The sequence below is a fragment of the Suricata suricatta genome, chromosome 8, assembly GCF_006229205.1.
Source record: "Suricata suricatta isolate VVHF042 chromosome 8, meerkat_22Aug2017_6uvM2_HiC, whole genome shotgun sequence".
Classification (NCBI taxonomy): Eukaryota; Metazoa; Chordata; class Mammalia; order Carnivora; family Herpestidae; genus Suricata; species Suricata suricatta.
In genome coordinates, this window is record NC_043707.1 from 134,573,330 (window position 1) to 134,598,633 (window position 25,304).

Sequence of the window (25,304 nt, forward strand, 5' to 3'; positions counted from 1 at the left end):
TTTAAGAATCAGAAAGCAATGAACTCAGTAGAAACTACTACTAGAACTATGTCTCCCTCATAGTGCAGTGATAGTCACATTCTAGATCTGTCTACGGAAAGTACAATTCTTAAAGCAATGTCACTGCTGACAACGAAATATGGGACCGATACAGCCAGACTGTCATACTAGCAGGAACACAAGAAATGCTTCGTGGAGATGATCATGACGGTGGCACTCAGCATTACAGAGGATCATCAGGATACAGTTAATTCCTCACCCTTTCCATTAACTAATAAAGCCCCTTGCCTCTGTTTCAGGAACGGGATCTTTTTCCACTTGTGTTTTTCCAAACGCAGTTTAGAGACAACTGTGAACAAGAATTCTATTTACCACTCACTCTAACACAGCTCACACACACAGAGTAAGCTGATGTTGATTATTTTCATCTAGGCCAAGAGACCTGAACCGGAGGTGGTGCGTAGTGTCTGAGGACATTTCTGGTTGTCACACTGAAGGGACGTGCTGCTGGCATCTTGTGGGAAGAAGCTACAGATGCAACTATATATCCTACGATGTACAGGACAGCCCCCCGCCCCTGCCCAGGACAGAGACCTGTCTGGCCCCAAACAGTGCTAAGGGTTGAGAAACCCTGGTCTGAAGAAACATTTCCCCCCAAATCCTCTCACTGACATTATTAAGATGAGCCTTGACTATATGAGGCGCAAAAGGCTCCTGATTCCCTTTGCTTTGCTGCCGTGCCCACCAATATGTAGGTTTTCTTCCCTCATACGAGGTGCCAGTCTCCATGTCCTTGCTGTTGCGAATAAGAAAGCAAAGGAGTATTCTGGACAGTCCCCTCTTTGGAAAGCATCTAATTCACAGACCACCACCACGGAAAATTCAATTCAAAACTGGAATTCAACAGTGACAATGATTCGTTAACCTCAACGTGAGCAGAGAGGCCCAAAATTACATTTTCTAATTTGGAACAACTTTGCCCTTGTTTAAAAATGTAGAAAGTTGGACTTACTCTCCGGTAGGCTCCAGTTCACTGATCTCAAACCAAACCAGAAGGTCGTACTTGCTCATGCTCTGGCCAAGGCTGGTTTTGCTCATGGTGTTTAACTTGGTGGCTGGAACTTTTAAAAGTTTTTAGAACATGTCAAAATCTGGTCCAAGTCTACTTAGTAAAAAGTATAAACTTCTCTTCAAGGTCACACGTGGGAAAGGCAACAAGAGTCAGGGCCACATGTCAGTGCAGAAGACTCAGAAAAACGTCACCACCTACTACATCAGTGCCTCTAAACTCAGAAAACTGGGAAAACAAAGAGTCTGCTTCTCTCTCCCTCTCAACACACAGTACCCACTGACAAGAAAACGGGTTCCATGCAGAGTAAACGTGCTCACAAAACTATTCAAAAACCTTCCTTAGACCCTCCTATTTTCTGGCACGCTGAGCCTGGCGACCATGTGGGACAGACAACGTGGGGCTCAGGCATCACAGGGAGTCGGCCGAGCCGGAGGGAGGGAAGGAGGCCCCAGGCTCCAAGCCAGTGGTGCCCAAGTCTCCCCGCACACTGGAGTCACCCGGGGGTCTTAAAGCAAAGCCCACGCAGTTAAGTCACAACCTCCAGGGGCGGGACAATCCGGAGAGGACTGAACCCACTCCAGGGGACTCTAATGTGCGGGTAAGCTTGGGAAGCACTGGTCTAAGATGTAAATACAGAACTTGGGGCGCCTGGGTGGCTCAGTCAGTTGAGTGTCTGGCTCAGGTCATGATCTCACGGTTTGTGGGTTTGAGCCCTGTGTCGGGCTCTGTGCTTATAGCTAGCTCAGAGCCTGGAGCCTGGTCTTTGGATTCTGTCTCTCCCACTCTCTCTTTGTCCCTCCCCTGCGCTGTCTCTCTCTCTCTCTCAAAAAATAAAACATAAAAAAATTTTTGAAAAAATAAAGATGTAAATACAGGACCCTATAGATGATCTTATTTCTTCACATTTAAACTCCATATTAACTGTACTGGTGAAATAAATTAGCCAAAAACACAGAATTTCCAGAAATTCCAAATTCTACATGGTGGGCATTTTGAAACACTACACAGAAATTCCAAAATCTGGCAATACAAAGAGCGTTTTCTGCTCAGAACCTGGGAGCACTGGAGTGAGAGTCTGGTGGCTTGGGATCTAATACTATTCAATCACTCTCTATGAGAATTTGGTTGCATCACTTAATCTCTGGGATTATTGAAAAAACGTAGATCAGTAGTATTTAACCTGCCACCTTGAAAAGGTATCAGGAGGACCCACTGACGGGAGGTATCCAAAGGGGCCCAACACACACAGCACTAGTCCAATGTTAGCGTATCTGTACTATACAGGCCAGCTGAATTCTACATGAGTTGGTGACCCTAGTCAAGAAAAGAAATAGTGTCACTGATTCTGGCGGTCATCTGATGGTTAGAAAGCAAAATCAGAAGCAGTAAAACAAACAAACAAACCCCAATAACCCCTAACTAGTAAAAATCTTTAAAATTAAAGATACCATTACAAAGAATCCAAACAAGCAAACGTAGGAGGCCCTCACCTTATGTGACGTGCAAGAGGCGCCAGGAGAGAAGGTGCGCCGTCACCTCTCTCCGAAGCATGGTCCTGACAATAAGCTAGACTACGTTCAGTTCGAGCAGCAAAGAGAAACCCCAGTGTTTCACAGGCAGAGAGCCGGGCTTTAGGACAAGCCCTGAGGCTGGTTCTACATCTAAGGCAGAGCTGAGTTGGCTACTAACCATCTCGTTTAGGTGCCCTCTCCCTCTGGCAGCCGAGAACTGGCAGAGAGAGGAAAGGGGGCGACGTGTCCGCCCCGTCCTGGAAGGCGGCGACAGCGGAGGAAGCAAGCGCGTTCGCATGCTCAGAAACCGCGTCCAACACATGCACATTCACATAGTCAGCTATGAGAAACCGAATCAGCTCAATCTTTCTCTCATGGTCTGAAGGCAGGATGGAGAGCAGCAGCACGGAGGGGAGAACAAGTGGGGGGCCGGGGCGGCGGGGAAGTGGCAAGTGGGCAACAAGGAGAGAGGATGAAAATGAAGAGAAAGCAAAACAAGATGAATGAACATGCAGAATACATTTGATATGCAAAGAAACACGGTGGCCAATCAGTTATGAAGAGTTACGTACAAAGCAGAGAGATTAAGGAACAGGGAGCTTATCAAAATCTGTAATAAGAAGACCAGAAAGTCAGCAGGGAGAGAGCACCCTATGGTTTCTTACTTCCTATTTAAATCAGGAACCAAGAATCCTACTCCTGCTAGACACAGGGATATGTAAGCACACACCAAGTGGAGCGGGAATTTGAAAACGAATTCAGTCTGAAAGGCCATCAGAATCAGAACTGGGTCACCCCGAGGAGGACTCACCTGGCTTGGAGAGCGGCATGGGTGGAGGGAAGAACCGTCGAGACGGCTGAGGTGGGCTGCAAAGGAAGGGGACGAAGTTCAAGACTGAGAAACGGTCCCCTTCAATGGCATGTTTAAATCCCCTCTAGAAACGCACGGGTCATTGGCACTTTCAGACGAGCCATAATATCGGATACCAGTTATAAGCCCACACAGCGAAACTGAGGCTAAGACATTTTAATAAAAGTGTCCTTGTGGGTCCTTGTCAGAAGTCTTCTGTTAACACTGACACGCTGTCATCTCCCAAAAGGCCCCATCATTGCTCTCCTCACCAATTTTGATGTCTCCTCTTACAGCTAAGGCTTCATATGGGTCTGGTTAGTTAGGAACAATTACACACAATTCTCATGTCATAACACCTCAATTCTCTATCCTGTTCAAAGTCTCTTCCTACAAAAGAGATGACAGCCCAGGTCAGCTGGGCAAAATCCCATGTGCTCTACCGGAATTAGTGTTTGGTGGCTTAGAAAAAAGGTGGTGATGGCAGGTACCACAGAATACTGTTCTTTAGTTTTCTTAATCCCTCAAAAGATTTCTTCCTTCCTGGCAAGTGGCAATAACAGTGACAACGACCCAACACTAATATCGGCAACAAGAATCTGAGCTGGCCCAAACCTGTTAAGGCCCTGTCCTTGCAGATGAAGCGGGTGCTGCTGATAATGCCCAAAGACTTCAAACACTATGGGCTTGGTTTTGATGTAGTCCACGAACGATTCGGTGACCTCCACTGCAATCTAGTGAGGAATAAAGCCGAGCCGGATTAGGGAACGATTTACCCTAAGGAACATACATTCCTGCTGTAATCAGAATTTCAGCACTTCTGGGGAGCTGGTACACGCGGGTCTCGGGTCTCCTACACCAAGACAGGGGTCCGCCCTGGTTTTCATTCTAAAGCAACTTCAGCAGGCGTCAGGCCTTCAAAACCCTCGGTCATCCATACCAGCTGCCCTTCGCACGCTTTTGTTTTGGCACAAACTCGCCTGCCACTCCTCTCTCCCCGGCTTACACGCCCGGGAGGTGGCCCTGTCTCTGTGCCTGTAGGTCATTCCCACACTTCCAGGCCTGGCTTTAACAGTCACAACAGTGAGAAAAACATGACAGTGGACGAGGCACCAGGTCCGATAACCACGTCTGACCCACCTTTTCTTATCACACTACATCCTTCCCCTTAGCTACCAACCCCTCACAGAAAAGGTAATGTAAAGTATCTTTCTGTTGATGGAAATAACTTTCCCTTCTACTTCCTTTGCATTTAGCAAATACCTTGCTAAGTAAGGTCTCTAGACCATGTGATACTACTATTTCAATATGCATTTTATTTCTTTGTCATTCTAAGCTCTTCGGGACACAACCCTCTGTGATTCATCATCTTTCCCTGGTGGTGTCAGGCACGGTCCTTGTGCGCGCACTGTCCCCATCAGTATTTCTCAGATACACACATGCTCAAGCAATTAAACGTAAAGAAAGTGGGTTTTGGGTTTGCTGTTCCATTTCAGAGCTATCCTTTCACTTTAAAGAGTGAATATGGTTAACGAGAGAAGGAGAGTGATTCACGTAGTAGTGAAAATCCTAGATGCCACAGCCACACTGCTCTGGGCCGGAACCCCATCTCTGCCTCTTCTGAGCTCTGTAACCTTGGTGGGTGATATAACTGCTCTGTGCCTGCCTCAGTGGCCTCAGCTGTCATTTGGGTGTTATGAGGGTCTGCGGTAGAAAGGTGAGGATTAAATGAATTAAGACACACACAAATAGCACTCAGAACAGTGACTGACACAAAATAAGCTCTCAAAGAATGTTAGCTATTGTGGTGAGGATGATGACTTTTGAATACAGTTTGGGTGACCCTTCCTAGAAGAGACAGAAGGTCTGTTGTCTCACTCCACATCTGAGAGAGCTGTAAGGGGCCCTAATGGATTAATCACAGTATCAGCTGCAAGGAAAACAGACCGAATCTTAATTTAGCCACAAAAGAGAATTTAATTTTTCCTATATTATTTGCAACGGAACAATGAAGGATTTTATAAGTTTAAAAAAGAATGCGTTAACTTTAACAAAACTCGTATTAAAAGTGCTTATTTTTCTAGGAAGGAAATGCTGAAAACAACTCACTACATTCAAACTGATGGAAGATTTTATTGGCAGACCAACCCCCACAATTGTGGGGCCCATTGTTTCGCAGGGAAGGCTGGCCGCTCAGTCCACTGAGGATGACCTCACCGCTCTGGCCCCTCCCTCCATTGTCTATTCTCGAAGCTCGGCCACCCCAGGCACAGCAGTTTGGAGGACCCTCCCTCCCGGGCCGAGGGCCTCACACCAGCCACTCTGAGGCCAAGGGTCCAGGTCACTTACATTCTGCACGTGATAAAAGCCCAGGGGACTTCCTCTGCCATTGTTTTTGAGGGGTTCGGTGGAGAATGCTTCATCATGGCGATGCAAAAAGCTTAAAAAAACATAAGGCCCATGAATTTCACATTAAACAGTTTCATCAAGATGGATGTCTGAGGAACCCGAGCTAGACCACATGGAAAGACGCAGCCTGGTCCAGCAGGGCCTTCACTCAGCCCGGAATTTGTAGTTCCTTGTGATGCACATTTTCCATCATCACCCAGACAGCATTTTAGATTTTATTTCAAAAAATGACCAAAAGAGTAACTGACTCTTGACAACTTAGCCATCAGGATACATATGCAAGAAGACCTCAGATAGCAGAGCAAGAGAGAATTCAGTGAATTCCTATTTCTTTGTAGGAACATATTTCACTGAGGAAATACAACTGTAAAATCATTTTGTGTAGAAAACATGTGGCACATTCAAGCTTCTGTAAGAGAGTACTAAATCCTATGTTTGGCATTCTTGCCTAGCAGTCTCTCCAGAGACCTACAGAGATTAGATTTAAATGTCACCTCTTCCAGGAAGTCTTCCCTGACTCACCCAAGTAGTACTGCCTTGATAGCACCAGGGACCCATTTTTCCTCAATAGCAACGACTGCACTCTTTATAACAGTGTATTTATATGCCTGTCTCCCCGAGAGACAGCGAGCATCTCCTACAGCGTTCCAGACGTGGAAGGTACTCCTGAAATATCTGTGAACAGTGGGCTATGCTTATTCATGCTCACAGTGAGTTTTTATTGTTCTCTTTCCCTCCCTATTAGTCTGAAATGAAAAGAAGTAGAGAATTAAAGTAAACTCAATACACAGACTTACTCCCAGACAGAAATATCCATCAGAAGGACATCCCACAAGAAAAAAAGGGAGGAAAAGGAATACTGTGAATAGGGTACAGATGTCAGGATTATGAACTGTCTGTCTTCCCAATCAGTTCACGGAGGCCAAGGGCAGCAGTGCACTTCTGCCCCGCACTCCTCATCCCGGATGCCACTTACTGCTAGCACTGGAACATTCCGTACTACATGCACCTTTTCCTATGGGTTTCTTCTCACCCTTCTCTCTACACCCCCCTCCTTCTTGTACTTCTTTCTCCTTTATTTCCTTCCACTTTTTTCCAATCCAGACCATACACTATACGTGTCAGAGGCTCCAGGGGCATTACTTGATTTGCGATCTATATTCCTCCAATGCTCTGCTTATGACAGCAGGTACAAATATCCTGGGGTCCCACACTGTGATGCATGAAATCATCCATCCTGCTTGACAGCTGTGTCTTCTCTACACGGGCCAGAGGAGAGTCTGTAACAGCCCAAGAAGAATCTGATTCTTCTTTCAACATAAGTCAGCATGCCCTCTTCTCCAGAGCTGACACCAGGTGGAGATGCTGCTCTCTCTTTGGAGATCTTAGGACAAAAGGTCAACCTAACATCGCTGGCATTTCAGATGCCAGTTAACTGAGTAGGTCTGTTCCATACAATATTTCAGTTGCCTAACAAGAAAAACAATGAAGCTCAAAGCAACTGGTTCATCTAGCAAACTCCATTGCCCTCCCTCCCACTTTAATTTAGGGTTGCTAGTGAAAACACACCAAGTTGGCAAAATCAATACTTCAACAACAGTTATGAGTTACAGCAAACGACAAAAGTGGCCTACTATGCAGTAATCACATTTGATTCAGGACTTGGCTAAAATCTCTAGAAAGACAGTGCTATGTCAACTGCATAGGATGTCTGGGAAAGATGAAGCACAATCTGAGGGAGAGGGACAGTAGAACTTTCTTGAGCAGCCTCGTGGTGGCACCAGGGGCCACTGGTAGAACGGGGCGGGGGAGAGATCGGATGTTACTCTCTGTGACCCTTCACAAGTACTGAAAAGATACACTGCTGTCTGGAGGTATTAAAACTCATGACTATCAAAAAAGTGTTTTCCAAGGGAGGTCTTGAAAAGAACTCCAGGGCTCAAGAGGGTTACAGGCTGGAGAGAACTTGCAGTGGATGAAGAGCCAAACCTGTCACATCTTCTCCACGTTTTGGCTGTTTTCTAGTTGATGTGGAATTTTACTGTCCTTCATATTATTTAAGTTAGTATTGAACAGGCATAATTGGTGGGTGGACAGTTCGCTGCCTTCGGACTTATTAGTAAGATATTTCCCCACGAAGAGCATTAAAATGACTAATAAACAGGCTTATCGAGATCAGATCGTGCATTGCCAGTGGAGGGGACAGGTCCCGGCAGAACCTGTAGCAGGACCCCGGTCACACTGCTCCCCACGGCGAGCTCTCTTTCATACCATTTTATGGGCCTGGCTCTCACTCCCATCCGGAGTGAAGAACGCCTCTATTTCAAAAACTGGCAGTCAGGTTGTCGGTGAGGGCGGGACTCCCTCACCACGCGGCGCCCTGTGGCTCACGGAGGACTGGGCAGCAGCCAGCACGGCGGCGCGGGGCGGCTTACTTGAACTGACAGAAGATGTCCGCGTACTCCGGGGGGACGCCGCCGGCCTGCAGCACCGTCACGCGGAAGGTGAAGGCGCTGCCCAGCTTCAGGTGGTTTCCAATCTCTTCAGAAAACCCTTCCATGACCATCTTACCATCCAGCAAAGTGCCTGACTTCAAATCTAAAGAGGGTCAAATGAATACACACGTGGTTCAAATAACGCACACCACCTTTCCAAGAGGAGAGAGCAGGGCGTTTCCGCTCCCAGCGGGTGAAGCAACCACCCCGGCTGACAGGGCTCAACATTTCCCCCTTTGAAAACATCCCCAGTATTAGTAAAGCCCGTCTACGCACCCAAGTCATTCATTCGGCTGATTTCTTCGGGAGGCGTGATGACCTCAGAACTCTGACCCTGCCCTTCTACGATCCTCAGTTCCTCCAGGGACAGACCGGAGCGAGTCATTGCCACGGAAGAAAAGTCATTCTGGAAACAGGCAGCAGCAGGCAGATGATCAAGTAGCACAACAGTGTTCCCCCCAACCTCCTTACTCATGTCTGTTTGCCCAGCGAGTAACAGGTACTAGAAAATTATGTGGACTAAGAGCTGCCTGAGAAAAGGCAATACAATAAAATACAGACACCTTTACCTCTGTAAGTGTTAGATGTGCCCCACGATCTACGACAACCCCGGTTACCCCCTTCTGTAGTTCCGGACACCCTCCTCATAGACCTGTCCTCCACTTTCTCCTCCGAGGTCTCTCTCTTCCCGGAAGGCTTCTCACCTGATTGAAGTACTCGTTATCAAAAGATATTTTAGCTGTTCCTGATTGTCGAATTCCAGAGCCATAATCAGGAGCTTCCTCATCCGCTAAGTAGGAAAAAGAAAAAAGGACGAAATGAGACTACATATGGGGCAAGGGAGGAAAGGCTCGTTGGATTATAAACAAACAGGAAGGTAGCAGAGCCTCCCAGTTCGAGAACGTTAATAAGAGATCCTAAAGGACAAAGCTTGTGCGTAAGAAAGAAGGAAAAGCTGGAAGCAGGAAAGCCACACCGGGCTGCTCCAGCTGTGCTCAGCTGAATGTACCGATCTGCTCAGCTCACACGAGACTAGTTAATAAAGAATCAGTTTTATTCTTGATATTGTTCAAATGTCAAACCTAAAAATACTGATCCTTCGCTTGGCAAGATGATGTTCAATACTACCCAACAAATATTTGAAGAAAGAATATTTGCAGAGATTTTCATAAACTCAACACTGGTGACTATGCCACAGATTTCCATGGGGAAAGCTGAACACTCAACACCACGTGGCATTTGGAAATTAAAAGAGAAAAATTACAGGAAATGGCCACATTCTTTCCTCAGAATGTAGGCTGGATCATGGAAAAGTGTAAAGTATCAGAATCTTGATCCATGCCCAACAAAACTGAGTCAAAGAACAGAAATGTCGAGTAAGAGTACCCTGAGAGAAAACTAAGCAAGAAAAGTCATGAAAATCCTTTGTTACTTCTGAAGCAGTTTAATAAATGTCTTTTATAAAGTCAATCCACGAGTTGTTCTTCGTGTTAGAGGAAATCCCTTCACCCCGTCACTCCCGAACTGCTGCAGCCCAGACTAAGCAGAATCCGTTTATGATGCTCGGGAATAACTAAAAGGAAGAAGTAAAGGCTTTCTCCGAGACAGACCATCAATCACGGAACTGGAGCGTGGCCCGCACACAACTGGCCTGCTCGGTCTCTAGGCGGAGACCACACAGCTCCCAGTCCGGGCGAGGGTCACCTACCTGCAATGGCCTGCACAGCCACACGCAGAAATCCCCGCACTTCGCCCTTCTCACTGACAATTGCCACCCTGTGAATCAGGGGCACAGGATACAGCAGGTTGCTCAGGTAAACAAACGCCCTGGAGACAGAAACCGGCAGACAAACATCTGAGCACCCCACAGACAGACAGGGTGGCTTTCAGATTTACCGAGAATATCTTCATGACACTGTGAGCTGGCTTCTGGGCCCTGTCTTAAGGTCACCTTTCTGTTCTGCACTCCCGGACTGTCCCCCATGGCTTTTTAGCACAGATGATACAGAAAGAAATGCAAATGCTTGGTAAAGCAGTTGACAAAGACCAACTTATACCAAATTATTCCCTATAAAAATGATGAGTAAAAAAATGACTCATGTAGGTAGAAGAGTAACAATTGGAAGTAGACTTTCGAGATACTGCCAAGCGCGGAGAAAAGGGAGCCTGCTGAAGAGCTTCACTTTTTAATATAAGGAATTATAAAGGTGTTTTGTTTTGTTTCTCCCAACAGATAAAACAGAATCAGGAGACAAAAGAGGCAGGGAAATGTGATGAAATACAGTTAATTACTCTAAAATAGACTTCAGGTCACAGCATTTTGGTCTCTATCTTTCCCCTAGGAAACGACTCCTCTTCAGGCGGGTGGCTGGCAGACATGAACAGAGAGGCTCTGCTGGAAGTTTCTGCACAGTGAGCGCACAGGAGACTCTGCAAAGGCACTGAAACCAATGTGAGGGGGACGACAGCTGATCGTAAAGGCTGCTTTTGCTTCTGGGTCTGAAACTTAACTCGGAAATGCAAACACAGAAGGGAAGACACAGACCTAACACTGCTGATTTCAGACAAACTAGCAGGGTCCTACATCACAATTGTACTCTTTACTTCTTCCGTTATTTGGTAGCTACTGAGTTTTTCTTTTTTAATAATAAAAATGAGATCACAAAGCTTAGGAGTGTTCATCTCAATCAGTGGATGGGATACAGAATCTAGTTCCTACTGTTACTCCTGTCTTCCCACTTGGTATATGCTGATCTTTGAAAACAAGGCAAAACAAAGAGCAAACATTTGCAACGAGGAATCAAACATAACTGAATGCGACACATGTGTCTTTTTGCTTCTTTTCCTGCTCTGTCTCTACTTTAAAACAAAGAGAAAAAGAAGATGGAGGGGATTTGTGGGATTTCAACTTAACGTAATGAAAAAAATACTGAAAATAGACAACACACACCACAGAAAAACAAATGTTAATAAAACTCTAAGAGCATAAACGAAATGTGAATGAAAAGTATAACAAAAATAACTGTAAGTAAAACACTGAATCAGATCAAATGAAGTCTACTTCCCTTTCAGTCTGCTCCAAAGGCGGGGAGGGAAATGCTAAGAAACAGAGGATTAAGACTTTGTTGTATAAAAATTAAAAAATGAAAAGTCTTCTAAAAAGGGTTATAAACAAGACTCTCAAACATCAAAGTACTGTGACAGAGTTTAAAGACTTAGAATTTGGCTTAAGGTACCACATGGATCACGTCACCTCCAGGTTGGCACCACACAGACCACCTCTGTCTCTTGATGGAATTCTGGCCACACCTGCTGACATTCAATGGCTGGCCATCATGGACCCACTGCATCTGCCTGTCCCCTGCCTGGAGTCCTGCCTGAATTCTGCGACCATCTCATGCTGCTGATTTCACACCTTCAGGTCTTATCTGAACACCATTCTCTTGACAGGTCCCCCTGCCTCTGGTGTTACGTGATCTCAATAACACGATTCCATCATTGCTATGATTTCCATTTACCTATGTGATTATTTGTCTGTCTCACCCACCAGACTGTGCACCTGTGAGAGCGGGAATCATGTCTGGTTTTGCTTGCCACTGCTGACAGAGGGCCTGGCATATCTCAGTAAACACACTCAATAAATATCTGCCATTTGATCGAACATTTATGTATGTAAGTGAACAGAAAATGATGTGCCCTCTATCTTTAAGAAATGGAACATTTTCCAGAAAAATGGGTTACACCAGAGGTAGAGAAGCAAAGCCATCCCACTTTACATACTAGGTTGAGTTTTCCAAGCTATACTCAAGATGGGTATTAAGTATATAGAACAAGTTTAGGTTCCTCACTTGTCTTGATTTGTATAGTTGGTTTATACTTAGAATAGGAACCCCCGTTTCTAATTTTCAAAAAGCTTACCACTGGAAGGCACCACATATCATGTTCACACACACATCATATCAAAGTACTGAGCACACATTAAAGTACTGCCCGTGGCAATGGCTATTCCAAAGGTGAAAGAACAGAAAGTATTCTTGTAAATGTCCCCTTTTAGAAAAGAGAATTCTGTGATTCAAGAGCAGGGGCACGGTCACCAGACAGCTCCCTGTCCTATTATCGGAATAAATCCTTAGCCCAAAGTCAATGCTGTATTAAGTTCTCCTCTTAAGTTTTTTAAACTGGAATTTTAATAAATTCTCTGCATTCTTGAGAGTCCATCTACTTTGAGCTAGCAGACTGAAGGAGAACAGGGATGAGACAGGGTAAGATGTAAAGGATATATTAGCATAAATTCTGTGAAGTTACATCAAGAAGGGAAACAAATTTTGTCAACATAAAGATAAGACAAATCAGCATAATTATGGTTCTAGTTGCAGAAAAAAAACACGTCAGTTCAGACTTAGGTATCAGAGTAACTATCTTTTGCCCCTTTTTAACCTAGAGACTAACTTAAATATTTACAGTTCATCCCAAATTACAATGTATGGTTCGTAACATCCCAGCATGCCATAAGAGAACAGCGAAAGGGACAAGCTCTTTTGATATTCATATAAAAAATCACCAGAGGCACCCAAGGCCAAGAAACAAAAACCTACAAATGGAATTTCACAAGAAACTGGAAAATTTTACAAGTGAATTGTATTTGCAGTGAATGTGCCAATAGGGGAAATCCAGTCCTGTGCATCACAAAAAACAGGAAAGAGGTCACTTCTCTTCCACAAATGTTGGCCACTGCATAACTGGGTGATGTTGCACAGTTACCCGTTTTGGTTGTGGATGAGAAAGATAGTCGAGGGCAAAAGTAAAGAGCTATCCTTCACTTTGCTGACTACCATGATTTCACCTCCTCCCCTCACCTCTTCCTTGCTCTAGTTTGAGAGCCCAGGAAAAAATCAATTCCTAAAGGACTCTTTAGTGTGTCTTTCAAGTGTCAAATAGACACTTTAATGGAAGATCAGAGCAGAGTTGATTGCTTTTACCTAACTTTGATTGGATATGATTACAATGAATAAAACCAGAGAAAATAATGCATATATTTTAGAAGCCAGTGAATGTTCACATTAAGTGGGATTCTGACTTAGGTTTTCCATACAAGCATCTCAAAATACAAATGCTTTGGAGTGGAACTCTTAACCAAGATGCTCATTTTGCTAGTGTGGATGACAGAATCTCAAAGAAAAAAACAGATCTTTAAGGATCTTTGTTTTCCCACCTAGCACATCACTGTAAATTCGAGAACCCCAAAGGCCTCGGTTTAAGCTAAGCCTAAGTGAGTTAGGACTCAGACCTCAGGCAATCAGGGCCAGGGCTCTTCCCAATGAGCCCGGTGAGGCGAAGCTCCACACTCCTCCCTGGGCTGACGGTGCCCTACACAAACGGGTGGCATCAGAAGCTACGCAACTGGCACAGGGACCAAGCAGTTTTTGAATAGAAACTTGGTTCCAACTTCTGACCTTCTGAGAACGCACATAGCCATAAAATACAAAGGGCACATGGTCCCATTATTTGTACGTAGAACTACTTTTCTTAGTTTAATATAAATCATCTTCTCCAAAACGCTAAGCATCTATTCCTGGCAATATACTAATACAGAACAATATTCATGGCTGCATAATCCCTTCATGTTCATTCATGGAAATACTGAATAAATGTCCCTCCCCATCATAAAGCCCCGAGACTGTCTAATATTAAAGTATGACCTGTGGTCATATTTGAGACTTTCATGTGCACAAGAAAGCTCTTCTTTGCCCTCTTTCCCTAATAGCGATCATTGGCTCCAGTAGTTACATAGTCCTTGCCAGGTAAGGACACGCCAACATCAAACGTGTAAAGGATGCTCAGTTTCAGAACCTTAGATCCCTACTGGGTCAGGACACTCGCTGCCCTTCAATTTTTAGGTAATTGGCGCTTATCCATTTAACGCTGATCTAATTCCCTATTTTCAAAAGGTTCAACAGTATGCGTGGTTCTAAAGCACTGTTAAAATTTAATTTCATCCTTTAAAACCTAGGCAGACTTTTGTATTAATCCAGTGAGTGCTGCACTGTGGAATCTGTGATGGGACGTACTTGAGCATGAAGACTGGGTGCAGACAAAGCCCCCAGTATTAGCGGCATGTGCGTGAGCTGCACTGCTGACAGATGGGAGTCAGAGACAAGGCCTCAGTTTGGAAAACCAAACTAAACACAAAGCAGTTTCATGCAGTGCTGAACAAATATCCATTGTTGATGGTGTCACCAGATCACTTCATGAGATTCATCATAAAGCCTATAGGTGAAATTTTAGCAGAAGCCAAAGATCTGCAGATAGGCTCAGTGAAACTGGCCAAAGAAAGGCATCCATCTCAGACAAAAGGAAACTTCGTGTTCCTGATTCCTTTTTGGACTCAGAGTAACTACTTGCCCTCCTGGTTCCATTTTTGTCCTCCTGACTCTGGCTGGTGTTACAAATCCCTTAGCCTAACCATGGACTTGCTCCGCTCTCCTCAAGTCATCCCCACACACTTCCTCACTCCCCTTTCTACAAAATGGAAGCATTAGAACACAGCAACATTCTTTGACCCTGTCACATGTGACTCTTAGCCTCATTACTTTCTCCTCTGGGGTTTCCTCCTTCAAAAGGAAATGGCTGGGCACTTGAAGACCGGGGGCCCTCCACTGAGAGGCCTCACATGCCGCCAAGTGCTGTACCAAGCAGACTGAGTACCTTAGACACACCGCCTGAGGGCTCTCTCGCCAGGTCGGCATGCCACAAATGCAATCTGCTAAGGAGAAGTCGTCCAGAATTGCACAAGGAGCCTCATTAGAGCAAGAGCTGGTCCCTTTTTGCCCTTCTCCCAATAACCTCACCAACCTTCCCACTAAAATGAACCATGGGGACCGGTCGTAAAACGGGTCATGCCCGTCACTGAAGAGATCTGATCCCTCCTCCGTCCCTGCGTCAGAGCCGGTGTCATCCACGAACGCCTCATCATCAAAATCCTCCATCTCATCTTGCTGCTCGTCAGCCAGCTCAGTGATGTCAGAATCGGCCGTGGAAAAAGTGGGGGAGGGTGTGCGGTCAGCAAGGCGCTCGTTCACACAGCCGTGGAAAATGGGGGAGCTAGACACCAGGGAAGACGCCGATGGACACAGCCAAGGAGAGAGGAATAGTTGGTTAAACAGGAAGCTACAGGTGCCAACAGGACAGAACCCACCGGGGAATCAACACGGTAAAAGCAAGTGGAAAAGCAAAGGCTAAAATAAGCATAAATCATCTGGTTCAGGGGAAAGGGAACAAGGACTGATCCTTAGAATAAGAAAAGCAAAGGAAACACGTGAGCAGAAGATCTCAGGTAAATAGTGTGCTGTAAAAATGTTTACATTTTCCAGGTCACACAGATGATCAGCAGCCAGGCCTCAAAGCAGCCACTCAACATTTAGTGCAAAAATATGGTTTAGATCTTTACCCCAATTCCCACGTCATCTCTGAGCAGAAAACAAAACGGATGGAATGGCGTACAGCAATCAAGCTATGGGCCTTGCTTGGGTAAGAGGTGTTTGGCCAATTCAACTCTTGAAAAGCACTCTATTATTAGAGTGGAAAGAAAAGGATTTAAACTTCATTTCTACAAAATCCTAGGACTTCTGCTCCTCCTTTATACCCAGTTCCTTTAAAACTGTCAGAAAAATTTGGCAATTAAAAAACAATTCAAATTCTGAAATCATTAAGCTAAAAGTTACATCTCTCTGCTTTTAAAATTCTAAACATCTAAGAACTTGGACTCAGTATAGATTCACAGAGGCATTACTTGTTTCCATTAAATGTTGCAACTTACATAAACACAAACGAGGCTCAACCAATATGTGTACTTGGCTCACCCTTACTAAGGCTACCATGAAATAAACCGCTTTAAAAACAAAAAGTGAGGACAGGTCGGATCACGGAGAGACTGCAGGCTGGCAAGCTGTAAGTCATATTATGATTTTAATCTGTGCAAGACACAGACACAGGTTTTCTTTGAAATCTATCTCATTCAGGGGCGCCTCAGAGGCTCAGTCATTGGGGGTCCGACTCTTGACTTTGTCTCGGGTCATGGTCTCATGGTTCATGGGTTCAAGCCCCATGTCGAGCTCTGGACTGGCAGTGTGGAGCCCACTGGGGATTCTCTCTCTCTTTCTCTCTCTCAAAAATATGTAAACTTTAAAAAATAAATCTACCTTGTTCAACTGAAAGAGGCAAGGAAGATTGTGAATTACTCTGGTTGATAGGTGAGACTTAAATCCGCACAATGAATAAAATGAAGGGAAATAGACCAAGTAACCCAGTGGTTGTGTGTGTGTGAGTGAATAAGATTATACATGGCGCAGTTCTGAAATGTTTTACATGGAGCATTTTTATACATTTTCTTTTAATTTTCTGTAATATCTACTGAGGTTTACATTTTTTTTAAATGTTTTATTTATTTTTAATAAAGCGAGAGACAGAGCATGAGAGGGGGAGGGGCAGAGAGAGAAGGAGACACAGAACTGGAAGCAGGCTCCAGGCTCTGAGCTAGCTGTTAGCACAGAGCCTGACGCGGGGCTTGAACCCACGAACGTGAGATCTGACCTGAGCCGAAGCTGGAGGCTTAACTGACTGAGCCACTGAGGCGCCCCTCTACTGAGGTTTAAACAAAACCATTCACTATTTAAAAGAAGGCATCAATGAAATCATTCACGTACCTTCCTACCAGTTTGAACCAATGGAATCGATCATAAAATGGATCGCTGCCAGTCACAGTGGCTTCGCTGTCATCCTGGGCACCAGAGGCCACCTCACCTGCTCTGTCATACATCTCTCGCATCAAATCCAGCCTCTGCCTGCATAAACATAGAGCACACTGGGTTAATATCATGAGACTGTGTTAAAATTTCACTTTGGAAGTATCTTCCACATAAGATTTAAAACAAAATAAAAGCTGCTCCCACCATTTAATGATATCACAAAAGAATGAAGGCCAAAAAAGTACAGAAACTCATACACTCAGTATCCAAAGTGTCTGAGTCGAGAGACAAGCCACCAAAAGTAAAACATGGTTACCTAACATCTGCTGAATTATGGGAGAAATGCAGGTGAATGGGAGATAACATCTCCGATATACTGCACAGTAGAAAATACGTGAACATATTAAATGCATAGGAAAACTACATTACAACTTTCCTGTTTTTTACTCATTATCAGCTCCAGAGCAGAAAAGATGACTAATTACTAGATCCAAGATAGAAACAGATTATCAGGAGACTGGAACATTGAAAATGGAAGAGGGTCTACGGAGAGAAAATTTAAATCATATCTACAAATGACAGAGGTGTGAGCAGAGTGGGACCCGCTCACTGAGAGGAAAACGGACGGACAGTGATATCGCTGGTGAGCAAGGGCATCCAGAACCACCGGAAGGGAGGCACTCGTGACCTCCTCGCTGAACGGGGGGCTGAGGGAGCCTGTCGCAGCAATTCACTATTATTCGCTAACTAAAACAGCTGGCTTCAGGAGGAATGTTGTCATACTTAAGTTTCTCCAAAGACCAGTAATGTGTTGCTCCATTCTTCAAGTCCTGCACTTCTACTGCCACCACGGTCCGAGGGAATGGCCTGTCTTCGTGAGTTTTTTCCGCTTCGGTGGGAAGTAACTCCGGAGGCAGAGGGGAGTACAAGGTGTCAGTCAGCAGAACAAACTGGAACTGCACCTACGTGGACAGAATATGCCATGCACATGGCCTCCATGTTTCCAGCAAGTCAGCTTCAGAAATGAGGCGATATAATCCCGCCCCACAGGGAAGAGGTCAAATAGGTAGTGAGTGCTCAACAGCTTGTGATTAACTGGGGAGAAGATGGCCACTTGTACATTAGCTGTAGAGAACCATCCTAATTTCAAAGGAAGCTATTTTCAGACTCTGTGTTCCTGCCCTGGCCCAGTGTGTTCACGCGAACTAAAATCTCAGTGCAGACACCTTCGTTGACTGAGTGAAGACGTTTTACGAGTTACACAAGAGAACAAAGGGGGGGATCTGCGAGTCCATCGCGAGCCCCTCGCTGAGAGGGGGTGGAAGCATCACGGTCGGTTTTCTGTTTGAAACCCCAGGGTCACCAGGGCTACTCGTAAAGTGTTTACTGTACGGCCAGTGCTTTCAGGCACCGTGTCATTTATTTCTTGCTACCGCCCGCATTTTTACCTACAAATATTAATTACATCTAAGACATAGTCGTGCCTTCATTTCGTTTACTTGAGGAGAGTAGTTAAATAATTACAAAACGAAATGGGTGGCCGAGATTGTGAATGAAGAAGACACCTTATCCCTATTTTACAGAATGTCACTATAGCCCTCGGGGGGGAGACTGACTGTCCCCAAAGCTGGGCAGTCCATGCTCTCTCCTACCACGTGAAACTGGCCCCCCCATCATTTTGGTAGCCCCCAGGCTGCTCATTAGCAGGACAAACAAAAGAATGGATCGAAGGTTCTGGTAATGAGGAAGACCAGGAACCCTTACAGGCCTTTCCCACGTCTGCACCTGCTGCAGCCCTTCACATGCCCTTACGCTTCCACCCCTCACAAAACAGCAGGGGCTGTCACCAAGCCCATTTTATAGATGAGGGAATGGAGGCACAGGGCTGTCAGAGTCAATTCAACTAGGAGAGCTGGAATTGGAACCCGGCTGTCTGAGTGCAGAGCGCTTGTCCACTGCACACAGCTGCCTCTCAGACCCCAGAGGAGGAGGGACACTTAGGACTTGGACGTGCAATGTAATGGTAGAAAACTAAAAGAAAATTGGGTATTTCAGAAACCCAAGAGTAGCTTTCTCTTACTAATATGCTTCCCTAGCTTTTCAGAATAGAGTCTCCTCATTTATAAGTAAGTTAGAAAACGTGTTCTTTGGAAACTGTCATGTAATAAATATTTAATTTGTACCTACTACGTTCCAGGCACATATGTAAAATAAAGGCTTATAAAAACCTGTTTCATAGCCAAAAGCACTGAGTTCACCCAAGGGAAAGGCTAGCTCAAGTCTGTGAGCCGGGAAGCCCCTCAGACTCAATCGCATCTGCCGACGAGCCGTGCTCTCCCGCCCTCCGTACCTTCTTCTTCAGTTCCACGCTGATGGCATTGGCCTCCTTCAGGTAAACGGCATTGCCCCAGAGTAAGTCCCTTAATGAAGTAAACTGGTGAGACTTCCATTTCCGGAAGGCCCACTGGGCCAGCTCAAATTCGTGTTGTGTCCAAGGAACTGAAAGAGCAAAGGAAGTGTAATGAATCGGGTGATCTCATAACTATGGACGTGTCTCCGCTACCTCATCTCTCTCATCAAGTTAGAGTATCGTCTGGTTTTTCTCCATTCAGTTGCTTTTGTTTTCTTCTTTTCAGTGAAGCCTACTAAATTCTGTTGATATTATGAAGGTGGCATATACGTTTCAGAAAACTTCAAAGAAAATCCTACTATTTTAAACAGTACACAGGTGCCTGGGTGGCTCAGTGGGTCAAGCTTCTACTCTTTTGGTTTGAGCTCGGGGCATGATCTCACAATTCAGGAGATCGAGCCCTGCGTCAGGCTCTGCGCTGAGCATGGGAGCCTGCTTGGGATTCTCTCTCTCTGCCTTTCTCCTGATCATCACATGCTCGTGCTTTCAAAATAAAGAAATAAAAATTAAAAAATTAAGTAAAACAGTAAAGAAACAGACTTCTCTTCATTTAAAGGAATACATGTATCTAACACAGGGCTTATAATAAAGAAAAATCCTCTACTATATTGTACAACTTCATACATATCTATTTTTCTGGAGGTCAATATTTTACTTCGCTATTAAAAAATAAAAACTTTAGCACACAGAGTTCCTTCAAAGTTAATTTATCTGCAACATATCCATGACCTTCATATATACAGAAACATATATGTAAACTGCCCAAGAGATTTCTGTGAAGACCAAGCTAAGAAATCTTGTCTCCTACGGAACACATTCAGCCCTGTTCTCAGGCCAGAGAGCATAGTCTGTAGAATTGAATCTTCTGAATCACCTTTAAACTGGCTCGGTAAAATATCAATAAATGGTAGGGTCACCTATGATCAAATCCAGCTTTGATCACAGATAAAGGGCTAATCTGATAGCACAGATCCAAAAGATATACAGAGGGGAGTTTCCATCTCTAGATTTCACCTTCTTCCTCCTCTTCTTCCTCTTCCGTTGTCTCGGCAGCAAGGGAGCGGGTCTCAACTTGCTTCTGCAAGGCCTGCAACTTACTCTCATAGTCCTGGATGAAAACAGAGGAGAGGACATATAGGAGAGGGAGGAAGGGGAGGGAGGAGAGGAGAGATGAGCGCAGTGCTGGTGAAAGCAGAGAGGGCAAAAGATAAAAGAGAAGACAGAGGCCGGAAGCAACAATAAAAAGACGGACATGGAAATACGCAGGAAAATCCCACAAGGCGCACAAGATGTCTGTAACGGGTAAGTGCTGAAGAAAGTGAACTGCAGTCTCTATTCCCAGAGACACGAGAGTTCTTTCTGTGGGGCTCAGGTCCAGATGGGGGGGGTGGGATTTTGAGGGGAAAAATGCATGTGTCCCTTAAGTTTATTTAATAGTAGTATTCAAATAGTACCTTCACACATCAAGGAGTTCCAGTGGAAAACAATACTGGAAAATTCACCAGTATCGCCAACTGTTCTGATTATCTAGCTGTTTGGATGGGAACTATGGCCTCTGAAAGCTGTCTGTGGGTGAAATATTCCTGTCTTTGCAGCTGCAGGATGCAGCCTTCAGGTAACCAAAGGGCCACAGTGCTATTAGGACCAAAATAATCTACAGACTGTATTTGGTTATTCAAGAAAGACATTCAAAAATATACTATTATAATACAAAATGTGTCATTGTAATACAGATCAGACTTATCCTTCATTTCTCCATCTACTCCATGCATTCTCAATGAGGGTGGTATCACCCTGAAGAGGGCAAAGAATGGCTTTTGAAGGATAAAAAGAAAAAAACCACCTTACTCTTTTTATGTGTAAAGCTCAAATATACACACAGCATATAAAGAGATGTACTTATGTATCTGAGATGAAAATTCCATGGTGGGGAGAGATTCAGGAAAAAGTGTCTAAAAAAGTTCCTTGGAGTGCTCCTTTAAAAAGCTTGTGTTGGGGCGCCTGGGTGGCTCAGTCGGTTAAGCGTCTGACTTTGGCTCAGGTCATGATCTCAGGGTTCATGGGTTTGAGCCCCATGTCGGGCTCTGTGTTGACACCTCAGAGCCTGGAGCCTGCTTTGGATTCTGTGTTTCCCTCTCTCTCTCTGCCCCTCCCCTGATCACACAATCTCTTTCTGTCTCTCAAAAATAAATAAATGTTGGGGTGCCTGGGTGGCTCAGTCGGTTAAGCCTCCGACTTTGGCTCAGGTCAGATCTCACGTTTGTGGGTTCGAGCCCTGCATCAGGCTCTGTGCTGACAGCTAGCTCAGAACCTGGAGCCTGCTTCCGGTTCTGTTTCCTTCTCTCTCTCTGCCCCTCCCTCTCTCATGCTGTCTCTCTTTGTATCAAAATAAATAAAACATTAAAAAAAAATAGTAAAAAAATAAATAAATAAATGTTAAAAAAATTTTTTTAATAAAAATAAAAAGAATAAAAAGTTCGTGTTGAGGGGGAACCTGGGTGGCTCAGCTGGATAAGTGTCCAACTCTTGATTTCACCTTGGGTCACGGTCTCATGGTTTGTGGGTTTGGGCCCCACACTGGACTCTGTGCTGAGAGTGTGGAGCCTGCTTAGGATTCTCTCTCTTCCTCTCTCTCTCTGCCCCTCCCCTGCTCGCGCTCTCTCTCAAAAAATAAACTAAATAAAAATTTTTTACGCTTGTGTTGTTTGAAAAAGCAGAGAACTTCACATAATAAAATACCACATCACAGCATAAGCATAGCATCTGAAGATACACTGCCTAGGATTCCTGCCTTCTTGGAGTGACCCGATCCCAGGCTGTCATTAAGACAGAGGGTTTAGGTGTGACCACGTGCTGTCATCAAACAGAGCTCTCCAAGTCACAAGTCAAAGATTCTGTTCATTACAAAGGACCACTGAAAGCTTCCTATCAAAGTCTATTATTACAAAAGGAGCTTCCAATGGGGATGCTAAGAAGGATGTAAATATTCCCAAGACTCATCATTTATCACTTGGACGCACAAAGGGACCTTTCTCTCTTCAGTGGAGCCGGCAGTGAGCAGGAGCCAGTGACAGCATCAGAGATACCAAAACACATTTTTAAGGAGACCATGTACTGTGGCAAAAAAATAAAAATAAAACAAATTTAACTTGCAGGGGAAAGTTTGGCTCATGGTACCTACTCTTACTAGTCTTATAATTCTGGGCAAGCTAAATGCTCTCTACACCTCACTTTTGTCATTTTTAAAATGACCTGCCTCCTACACAGGACAGAAGGAAGGACCAAATGATGAACCATTTAAAACCGAATGTGAAAGTCCTCTTAATTGGTAACAGACACACTCAAAATGACAGGTAATGCTTTAAAAAGTTTATTTTCTAAGTATATCTAGCACCCAGATCTTGGTTTCTAAATACGAGTCTCCACTAAAAGGAACCAGGGCTCCTTGGGAAAACAACTGATTCCAGGTTTGACAGAAGGAAAGAACAGGTGAGCCCGTAATATATTGTGCCAGAAAGGACGGAAGTACTCAAAGACTGAAGGGGCCATTTCTAAAGGGCACAGAATCCCATTGGCAGTGACTAGGAATAACAGAAACACAATATAGCACATTGAATATAAAGGAAATCTGAGTCCACAGTGATACTGAAAGAACGGAGGAAAAAGTGCTCCTCTTAAAAAAAAAAAAAAAGCCAGTTAAATAAATGCAAAGGGACTGACAATTAGAAAAACACTACACCGCAACCTCAGATGTAGTAACTTGAGTCAAGGCAAGAATCATTAAAAATGCTAAAACAACTCCGTGGAATGTGGACAGAGAACAGAGCCATCACAGAATCCCAAGTACCACCCTAGATACCTACTAATAAGAAAGAGAAAGAGCTGGCAAATGTCACATTAAATTGATTAGACTTTTTAACATGACCGACAGTAGGACAATTTGACATTTTGTCTACTGATCTGATGCGAGGGAAGTACACAGTGTCACCCAGACAGCGTTCTTATAAAAAATGCTTAACTTTACTCTTGAGGAAATAATCAGACAAAGCAACACGTAGCTGAGACTATTCCAAAATACCAGTGTCATGAGGAGAGAAGTATCATAACCAAAGGTAATATACAAACTTCGCTTGGATCTGGGATTAAAACACACATGCTTCTAACACATAGTTTTTTTCGACAATTAGGGAAATCTGAAAACGGGCAGTCTACTACACAGTAGTGCATCAGTATTAAATTTCTTGGGTAGGTTCACGGCATTAAGAGAATACCCTTGGTTTTAGGAGATACACATGGCAGTATTTGGGGGTAAAAAACTCCATGATGCCTGCAACTTACTTTCAAACGATTCAGAAAAGAAAATACATAAATACAAATATGCATCGGACTATCTTTGCTTTTGGTATGTTTGAAATATTTCAAAATAAAAGGTTGGGGAAAGACTACTTTTTTCCCGTTAGAAAATCTATGTTTAAGGAAAAGCAGGGAAATCTGTGCGGGTGGAGCAGAGGAGCGAGAGCGCAGCTGCGAAGGAGGCAGACAGGGACTGGGTTCCGGACGGCCTCACAGGACATGGGAAGGACTGTGGGTTTCACTGGGAGGGAAGCACCTGGGCAGTTTAGAAGCTGAGAAGTAACAGGGATCTGACACTCATCTTAAAAGCATCACTCTCTGTGGAGAAGACCTGGGGACGGCAGTCATGACGCTGTCCCAGCAATGTTGAGGGAGACAGTGGTAGGTGGCCCAGGGTGTCAGAGAATGGGGTTGGGGTATGCTTTACAGGTAGATGATGTGGTCATGGGGTGCAAGAACAAAAGGAGAAACTGAGGATGGCTCTTGGGATCTGGGGCCTGAGCTGGTTGCTCCAGTTTTGGTAGTTTAACTATGAGATGCCAGTCAGCTATAAGGCTGTCATGTCATAGTTGTGTGTGGCATCTTCAGGTCAGGGCAGGGGGCTAAGGAAAAAAAAACACTGGATTTGTCACCGTCACCGTGGAGATCTTTGGTGGCACTGAGATGAGTGGCTTCAGTGCGGGGACGTGGAACAAGAGTCTGACTACAGAGTGAGTTCAAGCTAGAATGGGGAGGAGAAACAATAAAAGAGCAGTAAAGGGAAACAAGGGGCAGGGGAGGACGAGTGGGACAGCACGGAGAACTCTCGGCAGGTGCAGCTCTCCAAGGAACAGGAGCGGAGTGGCGGCTCTCAGGCAGCGTGGGAGTGTTCTGAAGGTGGTGAGACGAAGCCGTGCTGGAATGACGACGTACAAGAGAAGGGGTGAATGTACAGGGAGTTCCTGAGAAAGTAACGCAAGAGGGAGTGAAGGGCACACGGGTGTGGCTAGGGTAGGAGCTAGACCAGTTCATCCACCAACAGGAGGGAAGGATGCACGATGGATGCACACAGAACTAGAAGTGGGCAGGAAAGCAGGTTTTCTTATGGTCCCTTCTTTTTCTCAGGATAGCAACATGGAGTCATCAGATGAGAGCAAAGGACAGGCTGCCTTTCCTTCCCAGAGTCTTCTGGTGGTAAACTTTCAGAGCAGCTTGCATTTTCCCCTCATAGCATTTGTCACAAACATACCGTACGACTACCGGTGTGACTGTTAGTGTAATGGCTGCCTCATCTACAGCTGTGAACTTCCTGAGACCAGGGATCTGCCATTCACCATGGAATCACTAGCATCTGGAACATACCTGGCTCCTAGATCCAATACATACTCACGCACTAAGCTTCTAGTGGAAGTTCCCCAAAGTGACTATCTTCTAGATCAGGGCTGGCTAACTATAGCCTCAGGGACAAATCCAGTCCATTG

The 25,304-nt window shown here is 44.8% G+C and overlaps 1 protein-coding gene across 2 annotated transcripts in view; it reads right to left on the reverse strand.

Moving 5' to 3' along the window:
* Positions 1–25,304, reverse strand: part of KIF1B (kinesin family member 1B) — a 125,823-nt gene that overhangs the window by 23,891 nt on the left and 76,628 nt on the right. Inside the window, exons 23-35 of one of the 2 annotated variants that reach the window (XM_029946162.1) lie at positions 20,506–20,599; positions 19,432–19,580; positions 17,865–18,043; positions 17,040–17,177; positions 15,190–15,438; positions 10,046–10,164; positions 9,042–9,127; positions 8,614–8,743; positions 8,278–8,440; positions 5,783–5,873; positions 4,049–4,167; positions 3,395–3,450; positions 1,013–1,121 (exon numbers count right to left, since the gene is read on the reverse strand). In XM_029946162.1, the coding sequence (XP_029802022.1) occupies positions 1,013–1,121; positions 3,395–3,450; positions 4,049–4,167; positions 5,783–5,873; positions 8,278–8,440; positions 8,614–8,743; positions 9,042–9,127; positions 10,046–10,164; positions 15,190–15,438; positions 17,040–17,177; positions 17,865–18,043; positions 19,432–19,580; positions 20,506–20,599 (1,682 nt within the window). The remainder of the gene's footprint in view (positions 1–1,012; positions 1,122–3,394; positions 3,451–4,048; positions 4,168–5,782; positions 5,874–8,277; positions 8,441–8,613; positions 8,744–9,041; positions 9,128–10,045; positions 10,165–15,189; positions 15,439–17,039; positions 17,178–17,864; positions 18,044–19,431; positions 19,581–20,505; positions 20,600–25,304) is intronic. The other variant, XM_029946163.1, reaches the window with a different exon arrangement.